Source organism: Sminthopsis crassicaudata, chromosome 5, assembly GCF_048593235.1.
Source record: "Sminthopsis crassicaudata isolate SCR6 chromosome 5, ASM4859323v1, whole genome shotgun sequence".
In the NCBI taxonomy this organism is placed as follows: domain Eukaryota; kingdom Metazoa; phylum Chordata; class Mammalia; order Dasyuromorphia; family Dasyuridae; genus Sminthopsis; species Sminthopsis crassicaudata.
In genome coordinates, this window is record NC_133621.1 from 162,559,970 (window position 1) to 162,584,133 (window position 24,164).

At 34.7% G+C, this 24,164-nt stretch overlaps 1 protein-coding gene across 1 annotated transcript in view; it reads right to left on the reverse strand.

The window, feature by feature from the left end:
- Positions 1-24,164, reverse strand: part of CAMK1D (calcium/calmodulin dependent protein kinase ID) — a 475,460-nt gene that overhangs the window by 276,211 nt on the left and 175,085 nt on the right. Inside the window, exon 2 of the mRNA XM_074268635.1 lies at positions 23,283-23,414. Within this exon, the coding sequence (XP_074124736.1) occupies positions 23,283-23,414 (132 nt within the window). The remainder of the gene's footprint in view (positions 1-23,282; positions 23,415-24,164) is intronic.

The window sequence follows — 24,164 nt, forward strand, 5'->3', positions numbered from 1 at the left end:
AACAATGCAATTTGATCAATTTGGCTTTTCCTGAACAAAATATGGATTGATTCTATAGGGGATGCAGAGGAGAGGACTGAATTTCATTTGATTTGAAATATCCAATGCTTCAAGGGGCATGACAGGAATGGAAAGAAGTTGCAAGTGATTTTGTCACCAAAAGGGAGTAGTTTGGGATCAGAGAATAGCAAGCAAATCAGAAACAGTTCAAAAGTCAGTCCCTAAATCAGGGGTTCTAAAATTATGGCCCTGCAGGCCAGATGCGGCCTGCTGAGGACGTTTATTCGGCCTGCCAGGTTATGGCAAATGGGCTGAGGGGTGGAGACAGCATGTGAGCTTTTGTTTTTACTACAGTCCAGCTCTCCAACAGTCTGAGGGACAGTGAACTGGCCCCCTATTTAAAAAGTTTGAGGACCACTGGTCTAAATATTTGTGACCAAATTGGTGCAGCCAACTGACTTATATTTCCCAAAAGATTGAAATACTGTTGAATCCAGTGCTATAGGATAAAAAGTTGAACTTCCATCCCTATTTTTATGGAGAGGGGAACACATAGCAAAGAATCTCAGCAGAGGGCAGCTCAATGTAGATGCCTTCTAGGGAAGAAAAAAGTCAGCTCACCCAAAAATTCTGCATGGGAGTTAGCAGAAAAAGTTGGAGACATGAGTTGTCTTTATCATACATGCTTCCTGGCTATAAGTTTTCTTTTGCATATGCCCACCCTATGCGTGTTCCTTCACAACACATGTTGTCTACATATGTCTTCTCCCCAGCTGGTGGTGTAATAACTGCCCTCTGTATATGGGGGGAATCTTTTGACTTATTTATAATTACAATACTAAATTGCAGGGAGGGGCAGAGAAAATTCAAATTTTCAATGGAAATATCTGTGTACTGATAATCGCTAATATTTATATGGCATTATGTGCCAAGCATCATGTAAGCACTTTATAATTATTATCTCATGTGATCCTCACAACAATCCTAGAAAGAAGGAACTATTATTTTCATTTTATAGATTAGGAAACTGAGGCACAGAGAGATTAAGTGCCTTGCCCAGGATCTCATCTGAGTATCTGAGGTCATATTTGAATTCAGGTCTTCCTAACCCTAGACCCGCTGCTCTATCCACTATATGCAGATTGTCAGAGGGTTTAACTTGAAAAGACTCATATGGCAATGTATAGAAAATTAGTTGATAATAGTAATTGTTTGTTCCTTTTTAAATATGACATCTTTTTATATTAGATTCATCACTAATACAGTAGCCTTCTTGGGAAATCTCATGAAGATATAAACTAAGAATGTCTGCCACATAGTAAGTGCTTAATAAATGTGAATGTCTGGCACATAGTAAGTACTTAATAAATGCTTTTTGATTGATTGTCCTTGTTAGAGTAACTTCTGAGCAAAGTGTCAAACACCAGGACCTGGCATCAGGCCTTGCACATATCAGAATGTACAAGGAGCCATACTCAGGCAAAGGGCCAAGTCTCAGAAGCAAGATCAAACTAGCTTGTAACTTTAGATTGTAAGACTAGGAATTATTATTTTGCTGACAAAGAACTGACTGAATCGTCATCCGTCTCATGTCAGATTAAAATCAAGTATTTCTAATATTTAGTTCTGAACACAACCTATAATAATTAACCTTCCTGCTTTTATACACCCTGATCCTAATATGGAACCACCCCAGGCAGAACACATGATAGTAATCAAAGGAGCCACAACAGCACTGCATCATGGCTAGAGAGAGGAAGTTAGAAAGAACAGCACATCTAATTGAAATTGTCAAGGGAATTTCTAAAACCAAATGCAATTTCCCGTATTGGAATTTGGCCAAGCTACTGGGCCAAATGCTCTTGCCAAAGTGTGCCATGGGACCTTTAAAGACCAGGAAAAGTTATGCTTTTTGCATTCTACCAATGGCACTCTTATGAGGAGGAGAATGATGTAATGAAGAGAGCAATGGTTTACCCATTTAATTTCCATTATTACCTGTAGCTGATAATTCCTAATTCTGCATAGACATTGCATTAGAGGCAGTCAGGTGACACAGTGGATAGAAAGCTAGACTTGGAGTAGAGAAGACCAAAATCCAAATTCCATCTCAGACACATAACAAGTTACTAAAACCCTCTCAGCCTCAATTTTGTCAGTTATAATATAAAAACAATAATAAACACTTCTTCACAGAGATGCAAGGGAAAAATGAGATAATATGTGTAAAGTACTTTGGAAATCAATGCTATGAAAATGCTAGCTGTCATAATTTCTATATACAACCTGGAGGTAATTCAGTGGTACAGGAAGACACAAATTCAAATCCTATCTTAGGCACTTACTAACTATGTATCCTTGAGTAAGTAACTTAGTTTCTGTCTGTCTCAGTTTCCTCAAATGCAAAATGGGGATAATAACATCTATCTCCCCAGTGGTGTTGTTGGGATCAAAAGAAATACTATTTGTCAAGAGCTTGGCATAGTGTCTGGCTAGATGCTTAATAGTAGGTGTTTAATAAGCAGTTGAACTCTTCCTCCACTTCTCCACCCTTAATCCTGATCTCCAATGTCATATTTCTTTCCTGTTTTACAACTCTACTTTCACCCAAAACTCAATATGTCCAAAACCAATTTTGTCATTTTCCCTCCAAAATCTGACTTTCATTTGATTTTTTCTATTTCAATTGATGCAATCTGCATTTTCCCACTTACTCAAACTTAAGATATCCTAAAAAAGATATCAAAAATATCCTTTGACTCTTCTTCCTTAAACTCCCACATGCCAACAGCTGCCAAATCTTGTAGCTTCTACCCCCACAATATCTTCTTGCATCATCTGCCTCCATTCTATTCAAATATCCATTACCTTAGTTCAGGTCCTTATTACCTTTCACCTAGTTTGATGCAATGGACTCCTAGACAATCTCCTTGCCACCACTCCTCCTCCCACCAACCTATCATGCATCATTTCCCAAAGTAATCCTTATACAAAGGCATGATCATCTCCCTTGCTTATAGATTTTAGTAGAGCCTCACTGCAAAAACAAAACAAAACAAAAACACCTCAACTTTGCCACTCAAGGCTTTCAGATATTTTATTCTGTTCCCCTCCACACATTTAATACTTCCCATTAGATTTTCCGTAGAGTTCCCTGCCTTCCCCTGTTCTTTGTATACATGCCATTTTCCAAATCTAGAACACACTCCTTCCATATTTCTATTCCCTGAAATTCCTTCTTCCTTTAAAATCTAGTTTAAAACCCAACTCCTCTGTGAAGCTCTCTCAAACCTCTTATTCCAAAGTGATCTTTTCCTCTTCAATTTTCCTTCTATGTTTTGTATGGACTCTTTCTTTGTTTTCAATATATTCTATCTTGAAGCATTAAACATCTTATAAGTTTTTTTTGCACTTCTGTAGTCTTTTATTTTTAATTTCTCCTGCCCTCCTCCCTGAACTTTGCATAAAGTAGGTATTTAATGAATGTTTAGTGAACTGAGTTCAAAGTGGGAATCAAGAAGTAAGGGTTCTGATCTCAGCTTTACTAAAAACTAATCTGGAACTTGGAACAAGTGACCACTTTGTTTCTTGTTCATCATTTCTTTCATCTACAAAATGAATTAGGGAGGACAGCCTAAATCATCTCCAAGGGACTGCCAAACTCTAATATTTCATGATTCTACCCTTTTCTTTCATTTTGTTTTCCTATATTTATGATTTCATCAGAATAGAGAGCTTCTAGTGAAGAATTCTCTCTACAATATAGAGTGGTACCTTCTTTAAGGTAACTTAAAATTTTAGAGAGCTGCTTAATGCACAGAGGGAAGTTAGGTCACACAGCTGTTATATTTCAGGACTTGAATTCAGGTTACCCTGTTGTCTTGATTATATAAAATGATAATTGACCTTGATTATATAAATGATAATAGTACCTTATGTTTTACAAAAGTTACATTACCATTCTGTAAGGTAAATGGTATCATCATTGCTATCCCCAATTTAGATCTGGGAAAACAGATTTAGAGAGGTATAAAAGATTGACTGAGCAAATGGCAGAGTTGGGACTTAAATTAGGTCTTCTGACTCTTTCCACTACTTTGCAACTGCCTGATAATATAATGAGACTAGTTTCATTTGAAGTCAATAGCAGTGTCAAAGAATAATCTAGCAGATACGAGTCCTTTGGTATGGCGAAAAAATTCCAAACCTGAAGTCAGGAATACTTATCATTCTGGGTTCAAATCTTTCCTGAGACACTGTGTGACCCTGGCATGTCACTTAGCCCTGTTTCCCTCAGGTTCCTCATCTGTAAAATGAGCTGGAGAAGGAAATGTCAAACTGTACCAGTATACCAAGAAAATCCCAACTGGGTTTCAAGGAGTCAGATATTAACTGACTAATAGAAACCAACTACAAATATGTTTTATTCTTTTTTGACTTACTTTGTTAAGTATTTCCCAATTACATTTTAATTTGGCTCTGGCTTTTTTGGGAGTGTAGCTGACCCTATTGGCCTCCAGTGAGGTCCCTTCCACTCTAATGGAATGAAACCTGATTCTCTGAACCTGATTCATGGTTAATAAAATCTGGTTGGCTGATTTTTAAAATTCAGTGAGGATAAGTGAAATAATTTTAAATTTAAATTTTAAATAACTTTTAAAAGTATTTTAAATTCTTTAGAGGAAAAGTAACAAAAACCTAAGGAAATGTTATATTACCTGGAAAATCTGTTTCATTTATTGACGATATATTTCAATAAGAAAAGATGCCTATGCATCTCTTTTGACACTGTTCTTGTTACATAAACATACACATTAAGTGTTTGGCTTTCTATAGGACATATAAAACAGGTTCAGATCATAGTGACATTTTAAAATTTCATTTAATGAGCAGGACCAGGAGATCATTATATACTTCAACAACAATACTGTATGATGATCAATTCTGATGGACGTGGCCATCTTCAACAGTGAGATGAACCAAATCAGTTCCAATAGAGCAGTAATGAACTGAACCAGTTACACCCAGCGAAAGAACTCTGGGAGAGGACTATGAACCACTACATAGAATTCTCAATCCCTCTATTTTTGTCCGCCTGCATTTTTTATTTCCTTCACAGGTTAATTGTACACTATTTCAAAGTCCGATTCTTTTTGTACAGCAAAATAACTATTTGGACATGTATACATATATTGTATTTAATTTGTACTTTAACATATGTAACATGTATTGGTCAACTTGCCATCTGGGGGAGGGGAGTGAGGGGAAGGAGGGGAAAAATTGGAACAAAGGGCTTGGCAATTGTCAGTGCTGTAAAATTACCCATGCATATGTCTTGTAAATAAAAAGCTATACTTAAAAAATAAAAAAAAATCATTTAAAAAGAGAGGGAGGGGAAGAGATACTTTTAGTTAAATCCAAAAGGATAAAACTTTGAAAGTTCACCAGCTTTTCTAGGCCATAGAAATTTACAAGACATTTCCAAATCCTGGTTCTACATCATCATATGTTTGGCTCATCTAAGACTTTTCTACAAATCTTTTGGGCAACTTCATTCATTCATTCATTTATTTATTTATTTTTCCTGAGGCTGGGGTTAAGTGACTTGCCCTGGGTCACACAGCTAGGAAGTGTTAAGTATCTGAGACCAGATTTGAACTGGGGTCCTCCTGAATTCAGGGCTAGTGCTCTACCCACTGCACCACCTAGCTGCCCCATTTTAGGCAACTTTAAAAGCTAACTTTTAAGGATATACAATTATATGACTAAAATATGATAAATAATATTTTAAATCATCCTTAGTAAAAAAAATAATATTTGAAGAATTTGAAATTGATTTATCAAGTGATATATATATATATATATATATAGTATCATTCGTGACTAAATAAATTATCTTAATATATATATATATATATATCAATATCATCACAGATTAAGATAATTTATTTAGTCACGAATGATATTTCAATAAAAAATTATATAGCTACCCATGACAAAATAATATCAGTATTATAGAGAACAAATCATTTAGATCTCAACTAGTAAGGGGAAAGGAGTAGGAAAGACTTGTATTGCTGAAATACTTTTTTCCCCTAAGAATATTTTCCAAGATGAAACATGTCTTATCTTCTTTATATTAGGAAATTTCAGTTTCCCCAAAAACCTTATAATTTAATCTCCCATGTAACATAGATCAGTATTGTTTCAATATCCTGATTATTTATGATTCTCTGCTGTAAGAGCTGCACATGTTTCTGTTGGCTGGAGTGGTATTATTGGAATCATCTTAGTGGATCGTTGATAAATTACATTTTAGTGGGGAAAGAAAAAGAAAAATACTCAGAAAAATTGTTACAGGAATTGAAAACACCAACAATCTCTCTGCAAGCACTAAAGTCCTCAAGAGTAGATCTAGATTAAGTGATAAAAACCATATCAGGAAAATAAACACTAAGTATGAAGGTATTTCTGCAAGTGCCCCCAATTGCTATAAAAATCTTCAAAGTAGCATTGTATCATATACTGAGTGATAAGAATAGTAACAATGAATTTCAATTCTTTCTGATACTATAGAAGAATGAGCAGCAAATAATATGCTTAGAAATAATATAGCTGGCTTTGCAGCTGGACTGCCCCATTCCCAATGTTTTTGTCATTATCTAATTGTTTTCAGTTGTATGGATTCTTCATGATCTCATTTTTTGTTTGTTTGTTTGTTTTTGTTTTGTTTTTTGCTTTTTTTTTTTTTTTGTAGTTTGTTTTGGTTTTGGTCAAAGATACTGAAGTGTTTGCCATTTCCTTCTCTAGATAATTTTATAGATGAAAAAAACTGACACAGGCAGGATTAAATGAGTTGCCCAGGGACAAACAGGTAGTAAACATCTGAGGCTACATTTGAACTCAGGATGATTGCCCTATATAACTAACCTGCCCCCCTCCCGAAATATTTAACATATAACCTATATCAAATTGTTCACAAGGCAGGAAGAAAAATATTTGGGACTCAAAATCTTACAAAATGAATGTCAAAAACTATCTTTACATGTAACTAAAACAAAGTACTATTTTTAAAAAAATTGCTTGTATACAATACAATAAAACTCTATGCAAATATATAGTGTCCCAAATCCTTATTACTTATTGCTCTTTTCCTATAAATGCTTCCTGTTTGTTACTTTTGACTTCTCTCATTCTAGAGATGGGGCACCTTATTTTAAGTCTTTCTCTTTGGGCAAAACAAATCCTGAAGGGCTATCTGGATGCTTAAGGGAACCTTAGTACAGCTTGACCAGCTTGTCTCATTTTTAATCATTGAGAGACTAAATAAATTAATTTCTAGAGGCACACATTTTTATAAAAAACACAATAAACTAGTGCTTGGCACTGATCTAAACAACTAAATGGGGTTGGGCTTTTGTCATCAGAATAAAATCTAAGAGCAGAAACAAGCCAGATTTAAATAAATTAATCTACATAAAAGCTTCTCTCTCAAAGCTATTACTTAATGCAACCAGCTGTTTTCTCATTGAGAACTGAAGCAAGTGGCCCATCCTCAAATTACAATTCATTTGTGGAAAATTTGTTTGGATTGTAGAATAACTGGTGTTAAAGCTTTTGCTATTTTGGGGTAATTGGCAGTTAGTTAGGGAATGCCTATGGTACCTAAGAGGATTTTAAACTATTGTAGACTTTTAGATCACAAAAATCTTAAGAGTTGGATTAGATCTTAAAGTTCATCTAATCTAACCTCTGGACCAGTCTTTTGCAAAAATCCCTTCTATAGCACCCCTGGCACTTTGAGCACTTCCAATGATAGGGAGCTCACCATTTTATAGTGTTTGTCATTTCAGTCATGTCAGATTCTTTGTGACTCAATTTAGGGTTTTTTTGGCAGAGATACTGGAATGGTTTGCCATTTCTCTCTCTAGCTCTTTTTATAGATGAGGAAACTGAAGTGAACAGGGTTAAGTGACTTGCCAAGGGTCACAAAACTAGGAAATATTTGAGGCTAGATTTGAACTCAAAAAGAGTCTTTCTGACTCCAAATCTAACTCTATTCACTGTATCATTTAGTTATCTCACTAGTCTATAAAGCAATCCAAAGCATTGTTAAATAGCTCTATCGTTTAAGGTACTCTCCCTCAAGTCAATAAGCATTATTTATTAAACACATACCAGGTTCCAGGAATTATGTGAGTTCAGAAGATTCAAAGAAAAGCAAAAATTGGAGAGCTACCTCCACAATTTATTTCTCTATACTGAAGGTATCATGCTTGCGCCAAGGTACCTCTGTAGTAGAGGGAGAAGCAGAATCTTATGTTCAATTCTGTCAATAGTCACAAAATGTTTTCAGTACAAAATACAAGAAGGATAAGAAAATGCCCACTGCAGAAGGTAGGATTGAGCTGAATTTGGAAAGAAGCTAGTATTGTTAAGAAGTTGAGTTGGAATAGGAGAGCATTTCCAATAAAGGGAAAAGTCAATGGAAACACATACACGGAGAAGGAAAATGAAGGGTCTTCAGGTGAAGAACAGCAAATAGAACAGTTTCTCTGAACCAGAAAGTACATGGCAGAGAATAATGTCTAAAACTAGATGGGTAGAAAAGGAATGGGTTTTGAATGGCATATAATGGAAAGTTAGAATTTTTCTGCTTTGGAGCCCTCTAATCTTCAATCATGGAACTAGCTAGAGAGAAGAGAACTCTGAGACAAATTGAAAGTCAGACTAAGTACTTCCTCATCTATAAATCACCCTGGTTTACAGAAAGAGTAAATACAAATGGGACATTAACTGAATGAATCATTTTTAATCTGTTCTATGAAATCTGAACAGGAAATCTCTAGTAGTTCCCTTGGAGAAGGAAACATGTAATGCTGGTATATTTGTTTACCTGATAGTTACTCCCATTAATCCTTGACTAATGCCCAATATACACTATAGAATAAGGTTGGGAATCATCATAATAATAACAACTCAATATTGCAAAGTCATTAAAATTTTGAGTGTTACTAATCTAAGTAATGAATAAGTCAAAATAATGATGCAATAATAATGATAACTGGTATTTGTATGGCACTTTGAGACTGGCTAAAGACTTTATATATAGTGTAATTCAGTGGAAAGAACACTTAAAGAGTTACAAGACCTGAGTTCAAATCCCAGATCTGCTACTTATTACCTGTATGACTTTGGAAAAGTCACTTAATTTCTCTGGATCTCAGTTTTCTAACTTGTAAAATGGAAGATCTAGCTAGATATCCTCTATGGTCCCTTTGCAACTTGATATATTACTCGTATTATTTCTTTCATTATAGTGTTCATTTTTAAAAATTTATTGTCTTTTTGTGGGAGGTCTAAGCCATAACTTGTTCTATGCTTTGCATAGTGTTTGGTCACTAATAGGTACCTGATTAATGCTTACTCCTTTCCCAGTTCCCCATTCCATCTTCAAGAGCAATATATTTATTATTGTTGTTCAGTTGTTTCAGTCACATTCGACTATTTATGATTTCATTTGAGGTTTTGTTGGCAAAAATACTAGCATGGTTTGTCATTTACTTCTCCATCTCATTTTATAGAAGAAGGAACTTAGGCAAACAGGGTTAAGTGATTTGCTCAGGGTCACATGGTTAATAAGTGTCTGAGGCCAGATATGAACTCAGGAAGGTCTTACATAAAAATTACATTTTCTTTTAACATTATTGCTTTCCTCTTCTCCCCTTTCAGATTGTATTTTGCTTCTATACATTAGCATTTGTTTCTTTGCTAAGAGTTAATACCATGGATTCAAGTTTTTTTTTTTTCTCTTTTATCTATTACTCCTCATGTGCAGGCCACAAATTCTCCTTGCATGATTTGATTTATCTTGAACTATTTGAGATCATCCTGCTGTGGTCCCATGTGATTTTAGGATTCTTCACAGGGTCCTCTACTTCTCCTTAGCTGAATTTTGGTTTTCCTTGGTCATGTGATATTTATTCAGAAATATTTGGAGTCATTTAGATATTCTAGAGGCTATCTCCCCACCTATTATTAGCATCTTCCCTGTTGGTTTATCTGTTCATGATTTCTGGGTTTTTTTCTCTCTCTTTCTTCCCTTTCCTTTTCTCTTTTGTTCCTTTCCCTTCTGTACACTTAGGGTATCAAACCCTAACTTGTGGGTGCTTTGCCCAAAAGAATGTAATGTTTTTGATTGATAAAACCTCAATTTTTTCTGTATTTCTGCTTTGGTCAGACACCATAAGGGTCTTCCTCTCTCAATTGAAATTTTTTTAACTACATAAAAGAGGCTATTCTTTGCCTCAAATCTTACCTAGCTTTAATCACTGATTTGAGTGTTGCCTAAGTCAAACTGGAACCAGTTAAAGACTTTAGCTTAAAAAAAACCAAGGTTTCCCAATGCACCCAGGGTCATCTTCAGTCCTGATCTGTACCCAGATGGCTCCAGAGAAAAGAGTAATGTTGGCGTCCTTGCACAGCCCTCACTCACTTAAATCCAATTCATTGACATGTCCTGACATCACCTCCCTGATGCCATGTGCTCTTCAAGAATGAAGGACCAAAAAAAAAAATCTACTTGTGTTAAAGGTTTTTAACTGAGTTTTCTTCAAGAAATCTTGGATAATTTCAGTCTGTTATTTATTCTATTGCCTCTGATATTGCTGACTTTCTGAATTTTTTCTTTTCAATGGAGGAGCAGTCCATAACATTGTCCCAATTTCCTCCCGTGCTGAGAAATTCGCCTTTTATCCCTCAGTCTCTACTCCAAGTGACTTCTGGACAAACAGGGCTAGCTTCAGTCAGTATCTCTTTTGTGTTTCAGACTTTCTGGGTTCCCATTAAATGATACATTTGAGGTACAGCATAAAAAGATGAGATGATATAGGTAGGCACCAAATGTTGGTGTTCAGTAACGTGAAGAATTCACAATGGCTATTGTTTTTGGCAAAAGGCAAATTTATTTAGGAGAAGAGGTTACAAACAAAATGAATAGGTCAAATAGGCCCCAGGAATAATAAATATGAAATAGAATTCGGAGAATATACAGTTAGCAAGCAAAGGAGTTTAACAATTAATAATAGGAAGGACAAGTTCCCTAATGGAACTCACAATTAACCAGGAAAAAGGAAATAATTCCATGAGATGGAACTTATACCCTTACCTGACAGGCTAAATATATAGAAGAATTTAGTACCCCAAAAAAGTTAGCTATAAGAAGGAGAAAGATACTATGAGGCAAGGGGGGGTGGTAAGAGGAAAGACAATATAAAGCATGAATAAAAGAGGAGGGGAAAGATCCCACAAGGCAGAAAACACCATGACTGACTCACCCAAAGAGGATTCTGCAAAGATGGCATGGGCCAGGGCAACTAGGTGGCATAATGAATAGAGCACCACTCCTGAAGTCAGGAAGACCCGAGTTCAAATCTGCCTTCAGACACTCAACACTTCCTAGCTGTGTGACCTTGGGCAAGTCACTTATCCCCAATTGCCTCAGCAAAAAATATATATATATTTTTTAAGATGGCATGGGCCACAGACAGATTTATAGGGGAAATTTAACTTCAGGGGTTTGAGTTGGATTTCTGACTGACTAGAACAAGGTGGGTTTTTCCACAAACTCCACAGAGAGTGGGACTACAAAATTGAACTGATCCCCATCAGTACTCTTCTCTGCTTGCCTCAGGGAATAATTTTAATAGCACTTCAGGCTCTTTCTGCCAACTCCCTTTAGTTACTCAGTATGTCATCCCCTTTCCATCAGGCCTGGTGCTACCCATTTCTATAAACACACTGGTGCTTTGTGCCAATTCCCTCTATTCTTTAGTCCTCTGGCTAAGTGCTACCCTGGGAAAAGTTTCCTATATTTCCATAGCCTCCTTAAGGAGGGATTGGCAAAAGAAGCAGAGTTGAATTCTATTGCTCATTGTGAGAGATGATGGTCTGAGGGCAAGAGTAGTGGGATATGCCAGAAAAGATTATAATAGCAATAATCTAATTGTTGAATAGATCTCACAGCCCAAGTATATATAAGTATTATTGTGCTACTCTGACAAAAGTATGTGGGGGGGCACTTATTGTGCATATTGGGGATTAGCCTTCTCTGTTGTTCATTTATTACCTTTTCTAGCATTCTTAAGGTCTGAGCCTGTGGAAATAATTATAATTTCTCTCACAAGTAACTTATTTTTAAGAAGTCATGAGGATAGAAGAAAATTTCTACTCTTCTACCTTGTTGGTTGTTTCCTATGATCCTATCCCATTTGAACCCCAAAACAATCCTGTGATATAATTACCTAAGGTAATATCAGGCATGCTATCAGATGAGGATAAATAAAAGTGCTAAAATATAGTCTTTGAACCAGATTGATTCCAAACCCAGTCTGATTCCAAACAAAACCCAGGCTATTGTTACTTCTCATATACGGCAGCCATATACTCCAAATATAGGAAAACAGTAAATCAAAATTGCTCAGTAGGATTCTCTTCTCAATAGAGCTTTGGAAAAGTTCTACATATGTTCCAGATGAGAATGCCATCAAAACAAGTAAACGTCAAAACTAGAGTCAAAAATAAATGGTCCTAAATCAAAATCCTTTTTTTGGGTGATGGTCTCAAAATAATTCTTGGGAACTCATTGTCCAAACTGGGAGAATTTAGAGGAAAAGATAATTACAATGTTATGGTTAAATAACTTAAACAAACATCCAGGCTGACATGGATTTTATGTTCCACAAAGACAAGGATCCGATTGGTCTGCCTTCCTCTGTACTGCACCAAATAGAGCGCCACACACAAACATTAAAACCTGAGCTTTTCTTCATGTACTAGTGTGGTGCAGGACAAAGTAGGTGAATTAAAAAACATTAGAAAGCACTGGTTTTGGCATCTTAAGAGTTCATGATCAATAAAGAGAAGAATGCTAGGCATAGTCTATATAATAGACTTTGTGAGAGCAGATGGCTGGAAAGTGAAAACCCATGACATACTTATCAGAGATGGATGTGGTGGCATAGGGAAGTCATCAAGTAATTTAGACTTTAAAAATATGGATTTAAGAAGAAGGAGGGATAAGTAATTGAAGATGAATATAAAAGAACAGCATAATCCTATAAGAGTAATGGTCAGATCTGTGCTTGATTATAACCTTGGCAGGGAGGAGAGCCCCAGAACTAAAACAAATAATAATAATAATAATAATAATAATAATAATAATAATAATAATAATAATAATAACAAAGTAAAAAAGTGCATTGCAGAGAACAAAAGAAAACCTGCAAGGAAACAAAGAAAATGAACACAATGTGGAGTATTTATTATATAGGCTTTCATGAAAAAAGTAAGTTATTTCTTTATATTTTGAATCTTCTCAGGTTCTGCTATGTAGTTGGCTTTTTTTAAAATTTTGTATTTAAGTTTAAATAAAGTAATTTTTAAAAAAAGATCATATTGTTAATTTTGGGGAAAAAAGAGAATAATACTCAAATGCTCAGGAATGTTCAAACTCAGTATAATACACCATACGTGAAACATAAAAAAACAAAAAAGTATTTTTAAAGCTATATTTGCAAATAAGAACAAGATCAGAAGGCTGCTCAGAGTAGATTGGTCAATGATAAAGATGACAGAGAAAAGGAAGGATTAATTCAACATTTATTTTGCTTTTGGACAGAAAGCTCATGAATCAATAGTGTGACATAATTGTTAAAAACAAAAACTGATGCAATTAATTGAAGATTAATTTCCAGGATGAAAAAAGCTATAATTTTTATGTGCTTTCACATGAAAAACTGGTTGGTTTGTTGGTCAAACCATCTGGTATGGCAGTATATCTATAAATTAGTTTAGATAGTAATACATTTTTGTTATTTTGGCATGGCCCAAACACAAGCCTTTCATCTAATTTATATTTCTCCAATTGTGTAATTCTTTATGTTATTTAAAATTTTATACATATATGCATATTTTAAAATATTCAGTTTCTTATACAATATACTCTCTTGTTTTTGTACATTGAATTGTTTATAGTTGTGATAATTTTTAAATTCAAACAAAAAAATAAATGTTACTAACCACCCACATTTGGATATCAATTAATAAATTATATCAAGTGCCTACTATGTGCTATGATTGCCATGATGGTAGTTATTGTACTGTCTAAAATGATCATCACAAATATAGAAATGAGAAGACATATATGAACAGATGCAATGTTAGATAAATAGAAATAGGAAAACAATACAAACCATTATGACAACAATATAAAATGAACAAATAACAACAAATGAAAGTGAACACTGTAATTATAACTAATTATAATCAAACCTAGTCCCAAATAAAAGGTGAAAAATGTGCTGCCTTCTTCTGTACTTGACAGAGGTGAGGAACCACAAGTATAAAATATTAAATACATTGTCAGATTTAGCTGATGTATGAAATGATTTTGCTGAACTCTTTTGCTTCCTTGTTAATAGTAGCTGATGGTGCAATGGAAAAGCAATGGAACTGATGTCAGGAAAAATTTAGTTCAAATCTGACTTTAGGTACTTAATAGTTGTGTGAGCAAGTTACTTAACTTGTTTGCCTCAGTTTTCCCATGTGTAGAGAATGAGGATCATAACCTTTCAGGGTTTTTATGAGGATCAAATTAGAGTTTTGGAAAAGTGTTTAACACAATGTCAGGCATTTTACAAATACTTATTGTCTTTCTCTTCCCCCTTGTTACTTGAAATGATTCTCTGAGACTTACGTGATCTGATGCTGAGTGAAATGAGCAGGACCAAGAGATCATTATATACTTCAACAACAATATCATATGATGATCAATTCAGATGGAGGTGGCCATCTTTAACAATGAGATGAACCAAACCAATTCCAATAGAACAGTAATGAATTGAACCAGCTACACCCAGCGAAAGAACTCTGGGAAATGACTATAAACCACTACATAGAATTCCCAATCCCTCTATTTTTGTCCACCTGCATTTTGGATTTCCTTCACAGGTTAATTGTACACTATTCCAAAGTCCGATTCTTTTTGTACTGCAAAATAACTGTTTGGACATGTATACATATATTGTATTTAATTTATACTTTAACATATTTAACATGTATTGGTCAACCTGCCATCTTGGGAGGGGTGAAGGAGGCAAAAAATTAGAACAAAAGGTTTGGCAATTGTCAATGCTATAAAATGCATATATCTGCATATATCTGGTAAATAAAAACTATGAAAAATAATAAAAAAGAAAGACAAAAAAAAATGATTCTCTGAGAAGAACCAGAAGAAAGGACATATTTGAAAATAAAGGTGATTTGAAAAGAAAACAAAATTTCAAAAAGTTAAATGAAATAGACAATTTTATTGATCAGGACTAAAAGTTGGGGTCTCCTTTTGTGGGCATATGCACACACCTGTGAATGGTGCTAACATACAACAAAGAAAATTTTCATACTCTGAGAGTCAAAACTAGAAAAACACTAAGCAGACTCAGATCATTTCACTGTGACTGACAGCTCTACCAAATTAAACTTCAACTATATTTTTAAAAGAGCAAACCCAACAGAGTATGCAATTGAGACTGTATTACAAAGAGAGGTAGCTTGATAAGTATAGAACTTTCCCTTTTAACCCCTCAAGACCTCAGCCTCCCCCTCAGTATAATGAGTTCTGAAGTGTTCTCTAAGAATCTTTCCAGCTCTATGAACCCATGTATCTCCTCCCCTGCCCCTATGCTTCATAGTTCCCTTTTAACTTGCTGAAAATTGCTTTATATAGTACCTTAGAGGCAAAGTACTGGACAAATTAATTCTAAGTAAATAATGTAACCAGACTTATCAGCTTCAAAACCTAGCCCAAGGGACCTCACACTGAAGTTCACAGTACATGCGGTGCCTGGGTCACAGGACTGTGAGAACCAACCAGCATCCTGAACACCTAATCATATAGCCTGAGCTCATAGAATGCAAAAGCCAATCTCCTGGATATCTGCTGCATAGCAACAGCCTGCCACAATACTTATCACCATTTTTTTTCTTTCTGTGCTCTAATATCTACTTAACCAATAAAAAATTCATTTGGGGACTATTTTCAGAGCATACAAAGACATCCTAAGGTTGCATTAGCAACATCTAAGTAGAGTACATTATTCACAGTGAAACAAGTAAATCTCTCACATTTCAGCAATGTAGGAGGATGGGCAACCATTCAAATAGCTATAATTGGATGAGAAATTGACTGTAACTTCACTATAACATTATTTGCTTAAAAAAACAGCATTCAGAGTATGACAAATCTATCCAAGACCAAAATAAACTAAATCCTAAGGATATTTAGTTACAAAAAATATAAAAAAGTACTTATAACTTGATTTCACATCAGTGCTAAAGAAACATACAAGTTCATATTCTTTTACCTCTAACTAGGCTGATTCACATCAATCTGATGATTCAGGTTTGATGTTAGAACAAAATGAAATACTAGGAAACATTCTAGCCATTAATAAAAAGAGATTTTCTTGGCAATAGTGATATGAAGCAAGGATACAGTATCAATTCAACTGGTCATTGCTTCCCTGACTATGTATTTGTTATGGCAGTATAAACTACAGGTCTTCTCAAATGTTTTTCTATTCATGACTCCTTTTCACACAAGAATTTTTATATGACCCCAGGTGCGTATATAAAATAAGTATACAAATCAAATCAAATATTTATTGACAAGTCACAATTTCATAATCCCCACATTAAGGTATGAGATCTCATATGGGTGAGGGAACCACAGTTTAAGAAGCTGGGGTATAAAGGAATCAGGTTAGAAAGAAGAGCTCCTGATTTATCACAGGTTAGCTTTTGTATTCAAGTTTCTAGGAAGTTATGCCAATGGTTCAAGCATTTAGCCCTGAGAACAGTTTCAATACCTCTTAAGGAAAAACTAGCCGCACTTGCCCCAGGTAGCTCTTGCTCCTAACACCTTCCTTTCTATGTGTTAAATGCCTCTTGACTCACATAGAAACAATTTGGAGTGGACTAAAAAAAAACTGATGCAGAAAATGTTTCTTCCTATTTATCGTTCAGAAGTCATGTATTTGCTATTCATTCCTTTAAAGATTGACAGAAGAGTTCTGGTAATATGGCTAAATGAATGGTAATAAATAAAGTCAGTTCCCCTTTGTAACCTAAAAAAATAAATAACATAATAAATAAAAAGAATAGCAAAGAAGAGAAAGGAGAAGAAACCCTTATAAGGAAAAGAAAAAACTTTAAAAATAAGAGAAAAATCTGCACTGCAATGAAGAAATATTATTGAGTAAAAATAAAGTAGAAAAGTTCTATGAAAGAAAAGAACACTGCAGTAAGACAATAAGAAACAGAACAAAAATAAAAAGGTGAACATGGGGCTAAATAAATAAATGAAAAGCTTACTAAGTTAGTTAATTACTGGAGGAATAGTGATATTCCTCAGTTTCCCTGAATCAATATGCCCTGAGTGGAATTGTTGCCCTTCCTTGCCTCATTTGGATTGAACAAATTGGGGTCTTGAAGCTCTGGCCACTCTCACATTCCAAAGAGTCATAAAACTCCAGATGGCTTATCTCAACTGCTTAGATGGTACTCACTATCTTTTTGGCCCAGATTTCTGTCTCTTGCTTAACCGCCTTCTTGACCCCCAACCTGTCAGAATTAAAAAAGTTATGTTCCTTCATGGAAATTCTCTCACCAGTGTTCTGCCCCCCCCTTGCCTTTTTTTCTCTGATAACTAGAGCCCTATAAAAGACTCTGGAATTGCTTGCTGAGTGCTGGATGCTTTGAGACAAGAGTTCTGTTCAGTTGGTTGGCTTTGTTAGCCCAAATATTCCACTATGAAAATATTTAAAACCCTAATCTCTGTCTTACCTCAGTTTCTCCAATATTACAATAGGATAGGCCAAATTGAAAACAAAATTGCAAAAGTGGCATACAAATAATGAAACTAAAATTTAAAACAATACAATTGGAAGAATTGAGATCCTTATAGTTGAAGGTAAAGCAGGTAGATAACATCTCAGCAAATCAAGGTAAGAATTCTGTTCTCTGAGAAAAGAAATCAAAAGCAAAGATACTATATTTCAAGAACTCATACAAGACACCACTACACACCTCTCAGATTGGTTAAAATGACAAGAAAAAGATAATGATGAATGTTGGAGGGGATGTGAGAAAACTGGGACACTAATATATTGTTGGTGGAACTATGAATAGATCCAGCCATTCTGAAGATCAATTTGGAACTATGCTCAAAAAAATTATCAAACTGTGCATATCCTTTGATCCAACAGTCTTTCTAGTGGGCCTATATCACAAAGAGATCTTAAAGGAGGGAAAGGGACCCACATGTGAAAAAATGTTTGTGGCAGCCCTTTTTGTAGTGGCAAGAAACTGAAAACTGAATGGATGCCTATCAGTTAAATAATGGCTGAATAAGTTATGGCATATGAATGTTATGGAATATTATTGTTTTATAAGAAATGATCAGCAGGATGATTTTAGAGAGGCCTGGAGAGACTTACATGAACTGATGATAAGTGAAATGAGCAGAACCAGGAGATCATTGTACATGACAACATTAATATTATAGGATGATCAATTCTGATAAACTTGACTCTTTCCAACAATGAGATGACTGATACCATTTCCAATGATCTTGTGATGAAGAGAGCCATCTACACCCAGAGAGAGGACTGTAAGAACTGAATGTGGATCACAACATAACATTCTTACTCTTTTTGTTGTTGTTCACTTGCATTTTGTTGTCTTACTCATTTACTTTCCTTTTTGATTTGATTTTTATTGTGCAAGAGAATTGTATAAATATATTTACACATATTGGATTTAACATATATTTTAGCATGTATAACATATAATGGATCGCTTGCCATCTAGGGGTGGGCTGGGAGAAAGGAAGAGAAAATATGAAACACAAGGCTATTCAAGGGTCAATGTTCAAAAATTATCCATGCATATATTTTAAAATTAAAACGCTTTTAAAAAGAACTCAGACAAGACAACTTCTGTGTATCAGAATTATTGAAAATCCTCAGGATGCCCCAAGAGATGACCTTAAATTTAACTCACAAAAAAAATCAAGTTATCTAAGAAAGAACAGAGCATTTCTTTGGAGTTAGAGGTCTGGTTGCTAAAGGTCACAAAGATATTGACAGAGGTGAGACTGATTGTGAGTCCATTGACCCCAAATCCATCACTCTTTCTCCACTGCACCATACTAAAATGAAATGAGGATGACTCCTATTATTCATTGTTTGATATAATTCTAAATGTACTGCCTATCATAATAAGAAAAACAGAAATTAAAGGAATAAGCATTGGCAAAGAAGAGTCATGTATAGCTAGATACAAGGATAATCCCATTGTTTACTCAGAACACACTAGTGATTAAAGCCAATTGTAGAACAAATGGAAAGTGGAACATATTAGACAACTAAAAGTTAGAAGCAAACACATAGTAGAAGAATATGATTCAATAAGCCCAAGTATATAAATCATTGGGAAAAGAATTTATTATTCATCAGGATCTCCTGGGAATACTGCATAATAACTTAAAAAGTTGCAAGGGGATGAACAATATAAATGTAGAGTCACATCAGAATAATTTAAAGAAAAATAGAAAATTATATTTTTCCCAACTGTGGATAGGGGAGGAGGAAGGAAGTCTTAGTAAGTTGTGACAGAGGCTATTATAAAAGACAAAATAGATTCTCTTAATTATATAAAATAAAAAGATTTTGCAGAAATAAAAGTATTGCAACTAGAATAAGAAGAAAAATGGACTGTGAAAAAATATTTTTTAAACATCTCTGATCAAAGTATAATATTTGAAATCTAAGGGAAATTAATAAATCACTAAAATTAAAAACCATTTTCCACTAGGAAGTGACTAAAGGTTATTAAAAGGCAACTTTTCTAGAAGAGGAAAGTAATTATCTTTGACTATAAAAATAAACAAAATAGCTAATATTACATAAATATAAATTAAAACAACTCTGAGCAAATATGATTGAAGACGGGAAAAATCAATATGAGTTCTGTGGAAGAAGAGGCATAATATTATCTATACAAAACTATTTACAGCAGTAATACATTGTGATAGAAAAAGATCAAAACAAAAATTTTGATAAAAAATTGGGAATGACCAAACATAGCAAGGTGGGGCCACCCATAACCTCTCCAGAGGGTAAGACTATCAGATCAAATTGATCTTTATTTGTGACCTTCTGTTCCTGCCCCAAGGAGCAATTCCATTAATGTTCTACTCCCTCTCTGCCAACTGCACCCATTACCGAGAACCTCATCATTAAGGGTTAGGACAAACTACGGGTGTCAGTTAAACCAAATAGAAGCAGGAATGGAAGCAAGATGTTCATGTCCCCAAATAGGAGGACTTCTTAACATAGATCCAAAGACCTTGGGATGATCTGGATAGATCTGAGAGAGGGTGGATGTCCAAGAAAACTTTCATCTTTATTTCTACTAATTTGTGGTTTCCTTTATAATCTTATATGTTTTGTGAATTCAAAAATATTATTCTAGGAAAGGCTCCATAGCCTTCAGCAGATTGCTAAAAGGATCCTTGGTACAAAAAAGGTTAAGAAGCCCTGGCTCAAAACTTCCCTTTAGCCAAAGTCTAATACAACACAATAAGCTTATTCCGTTGCCTGACACTATTTCCCCTTTCCTACCCTCTTTCTATTTCCCCATTTCTCCACCCTCTTACACCAGGTTTTGACAGGGGTTAGAGAAACAAATTACTATATTGTAATAATACTCTTCTTTTTGGAGAAAAATGGTATGAAAATTTAAAGGTGCTTCTATTTATGAAAACCAATAAAAGTTACTGGGTTTTCAGGAAAATAGTAAGCACAGTGACTTCCTATAAATGGAAAAAAATAATTTCACCCTTCCCAAAACTGAATGCTATTTATTTTAATACTGTTATAATGACCAAGCATGACCCTGAAGAAGAGAGGAGAAAATACTTCTTCACTGAAGTAAGAGACTGTATTGTGAAACATTCTAAATAGAATCAGATTTGATTGATATATTGATTAGGCTTGCTGAACTTCCTTTTCTTTGCTATTTTTCAGTTGTTTTTTTTTTCCCTGAGGCAATTGGGGTGATTTGCCCAAGGTCGCACAGCCAGGAAGTGCTAAGTGTCTGAGATCAGATTTGAACTCAGTTTCTTCTGACTTCAGGGCTGGTGTTCTCTTTACACTACACCAACTAGCTGCCCTACTTTTTTTCTGTTATTAAAAGTGGGAGGGCAGGAGGCATATAGTCAGAAATGAATGTGATATGAAAATAAAAAATTACTAAAAATTAAATAATGACAAAGTTGCTGGATTTGGAGATCTACTCTTAGAGAAAATCAGTCAATTCCTAAAAAGCAAATTTAAAATAAATGTTCTAGCTACCCAAAACACATTGAGACCTCCCTACATTTATTATGGATAAGCATGTTTTTTCTTCTTGGTTAAAAGCAGCCTTTGAATTACACTCAGCTGCCTTAAGTATGAGACTGTACAGTATGTTAATCATGACAGTATAACATGTTCTGACCTTTATTGACTCAAAGAATAAACATTTGGTATGTCAGTTCCATATTAGAGAACAAATTGCTCATAGGGTTTTTTGTTTATTTGTTTGGTTTCTAGGGTGTCTGAGTTCTCTACCAAAGACCTATGGAAGTCTAAATTAAATAACTGTTTAGAAGATAATTTGGTCAAACAAACCATTTTAAGTATACTATAATGAAATTGGAAGATGATATTTTAATGAAAAATTTAAGGATATCAACATATATTTAAGTGATTCATTTCCCAGTGGCAGGAACTGAAAAAGCAAGTAGTACATATTTGGATATGGCCAATGATCTTCATGATGATGAGAAAGAGGCTGCTTCCGAGTATTTTGTACCATCCTAGATAGAGTATTTAGAGGGTCAATATTACCATAAGCACCTGCCCTGAATTCAGAACCTGGTTGTCTCTCTGTTAAATCAAGCATATCACTTAAATTTTTGCTTGAGTCAGTAATTGGTTTGGGGAATAAATAAAGTAAATAAGTTTCCATTTGGTATCTACCCAGATGTGGACTTAAGAAGTCAGTATTGGTTTGTGTCAATGAAATTAGTTTCCCTACCCTTGGTTTCATTAATAATAAAAAATGCTAGGGAAGAGGGGATATTCAGAGATAGCAAGTGATAGCATTTTGACAGTTATATTGTTGAGCAGTCAGAATGCTAAGTCTTTTGTTAACCAATATGTTTTCTCTTATCATAGCAAACAGAAACACAAAGTGAACAAGCCTAAACCAAAGTGAACTTCCCCAGAAGATTTAAACAAAACAGTATAAAAGAGTTGTCATGACTCATTTATATCCTTCTACCCTTTTGTTTTCTGTCTCTCTGTATGTATGTATACACACACATACACATATACACAAACATACACATTGTTCTTTGGGTATTTTTTCTTCATTGTTTATCCTTTAATCTGGCTTGATTTTGAATTTTTCATTATTTATCATTTCTTCAATTGTGATAATATTGTTACATGTATATGTGAAAATTCCATGTCAAACCCCTAAGGTTGAATTTCCCTTGTAAATCTGTCGATAGCTGATGCCATCTTTGTTGAATCTCTTTTAGGTTATAGCCCACCCACAGTACTCTGTTTTGTGATGTCTTTCCTCTCCCTCCTTCCCTATGCCACCTGGTATCTCTCCTCTCATCACCCACCATGCTTCTATTCTTTTCTCCTTATACCTAACTAACTCTTTTAGGGTGCTAAATAGCTCTTTTAGGATTTAACCTGCCAACTAAGGGTATATACACCAGCTTCATGGAATGTTTTCTTTCTCCTGGTTAATTTTAAGTTTCACTCAGGAACTTGTACTTTCCATCATTAATTGTTAAAAACCCCTTTCCTTGCTAACTATATACTCTCCCAACTCTATTTCGTAATTACCACTCCTGGTATCTATTGAATGTCTTTATTTTGTCTGTAACCTCTTCTAACTAAACCCACCTTTTGCCAAAGAGGATGGCCAGTATGAATTCTTCACAAGATTGAATCCCAACATTTGGTACCTACACCAATCTCAATTTTTTTGATGCTAAACCCAAACTACATCCTTAACACAGGTATTCTCCGTCTCAGAGATCAACCATGTAATTCCAGCAATCCAAAGGGATCAAAGAGATGGAATTCTACAGTACTTACTTTCTCAGAACAGCAATTTCATTCTCTATGCTGCTTTCCTTGCCTTTTAGTGCCTTCTTTGGGATACATTTTACTGCAAAGAGTTTTTCAGTTGCTTTTTCTTGGGCTAAAACCACTTCAGAAAATGCACCACTGTCAAGAAAAACAAAGGAGAGAAAAGGAATTTAGAAACATGAAAAAAACAGAAAACATACTTGTGTTTTACAATGATTCTTTCAAGCCTAATGTCTGGTTTTAGTTTTAATTATTTTTCATTCTAAATTAAGCACTTCATCCCATCCTTCCCAGTTCTTTTTTTTTTTTAATTCATTTTTCGAAATTATCCCCTCCCTCCCTCCACTCCCTCCCCCCGATGGCAGGTAATCCCATACATTTTACATGTGTTACAATATAACCTAGATACAATATATGTGTGTAAATACCATTTTCTTGTTGCACATTAATTATTAGCTTCCGAAGGTATAAGTAACCTGGGCAGACAGACATTAGTGCTAACAATTTACATTCGCTTCCCAGTGTTCCTTCTCTGGGTATAGTTATTTCTGTCCATCATTGATCAACTGGAAGTGAGTTCCTTCCCAGTTCTTTATGGAAAGAAATATATACAAACAAATACATCCACAGAGAAAGACATATTATTTGAATGTTCTTGTCTTTGAAACAATACGTTTGAATCTCCTATACTACTATTTCTTGTCCACCTCTGCTGAATGTTTGCTTTAATACTGATTCACTTTTGAAAAGCATTTTTAAAAATCCAGAAAAAAATTTAAAACAGAAAATAAACAAGAACACTGGATCCTCTCAAAACTTCTGGGGCTCCTTTAGTCAGCTAGAAAGTAACAATAAACCTTTTCACTGTGTCTGGAATCCAACCATAGA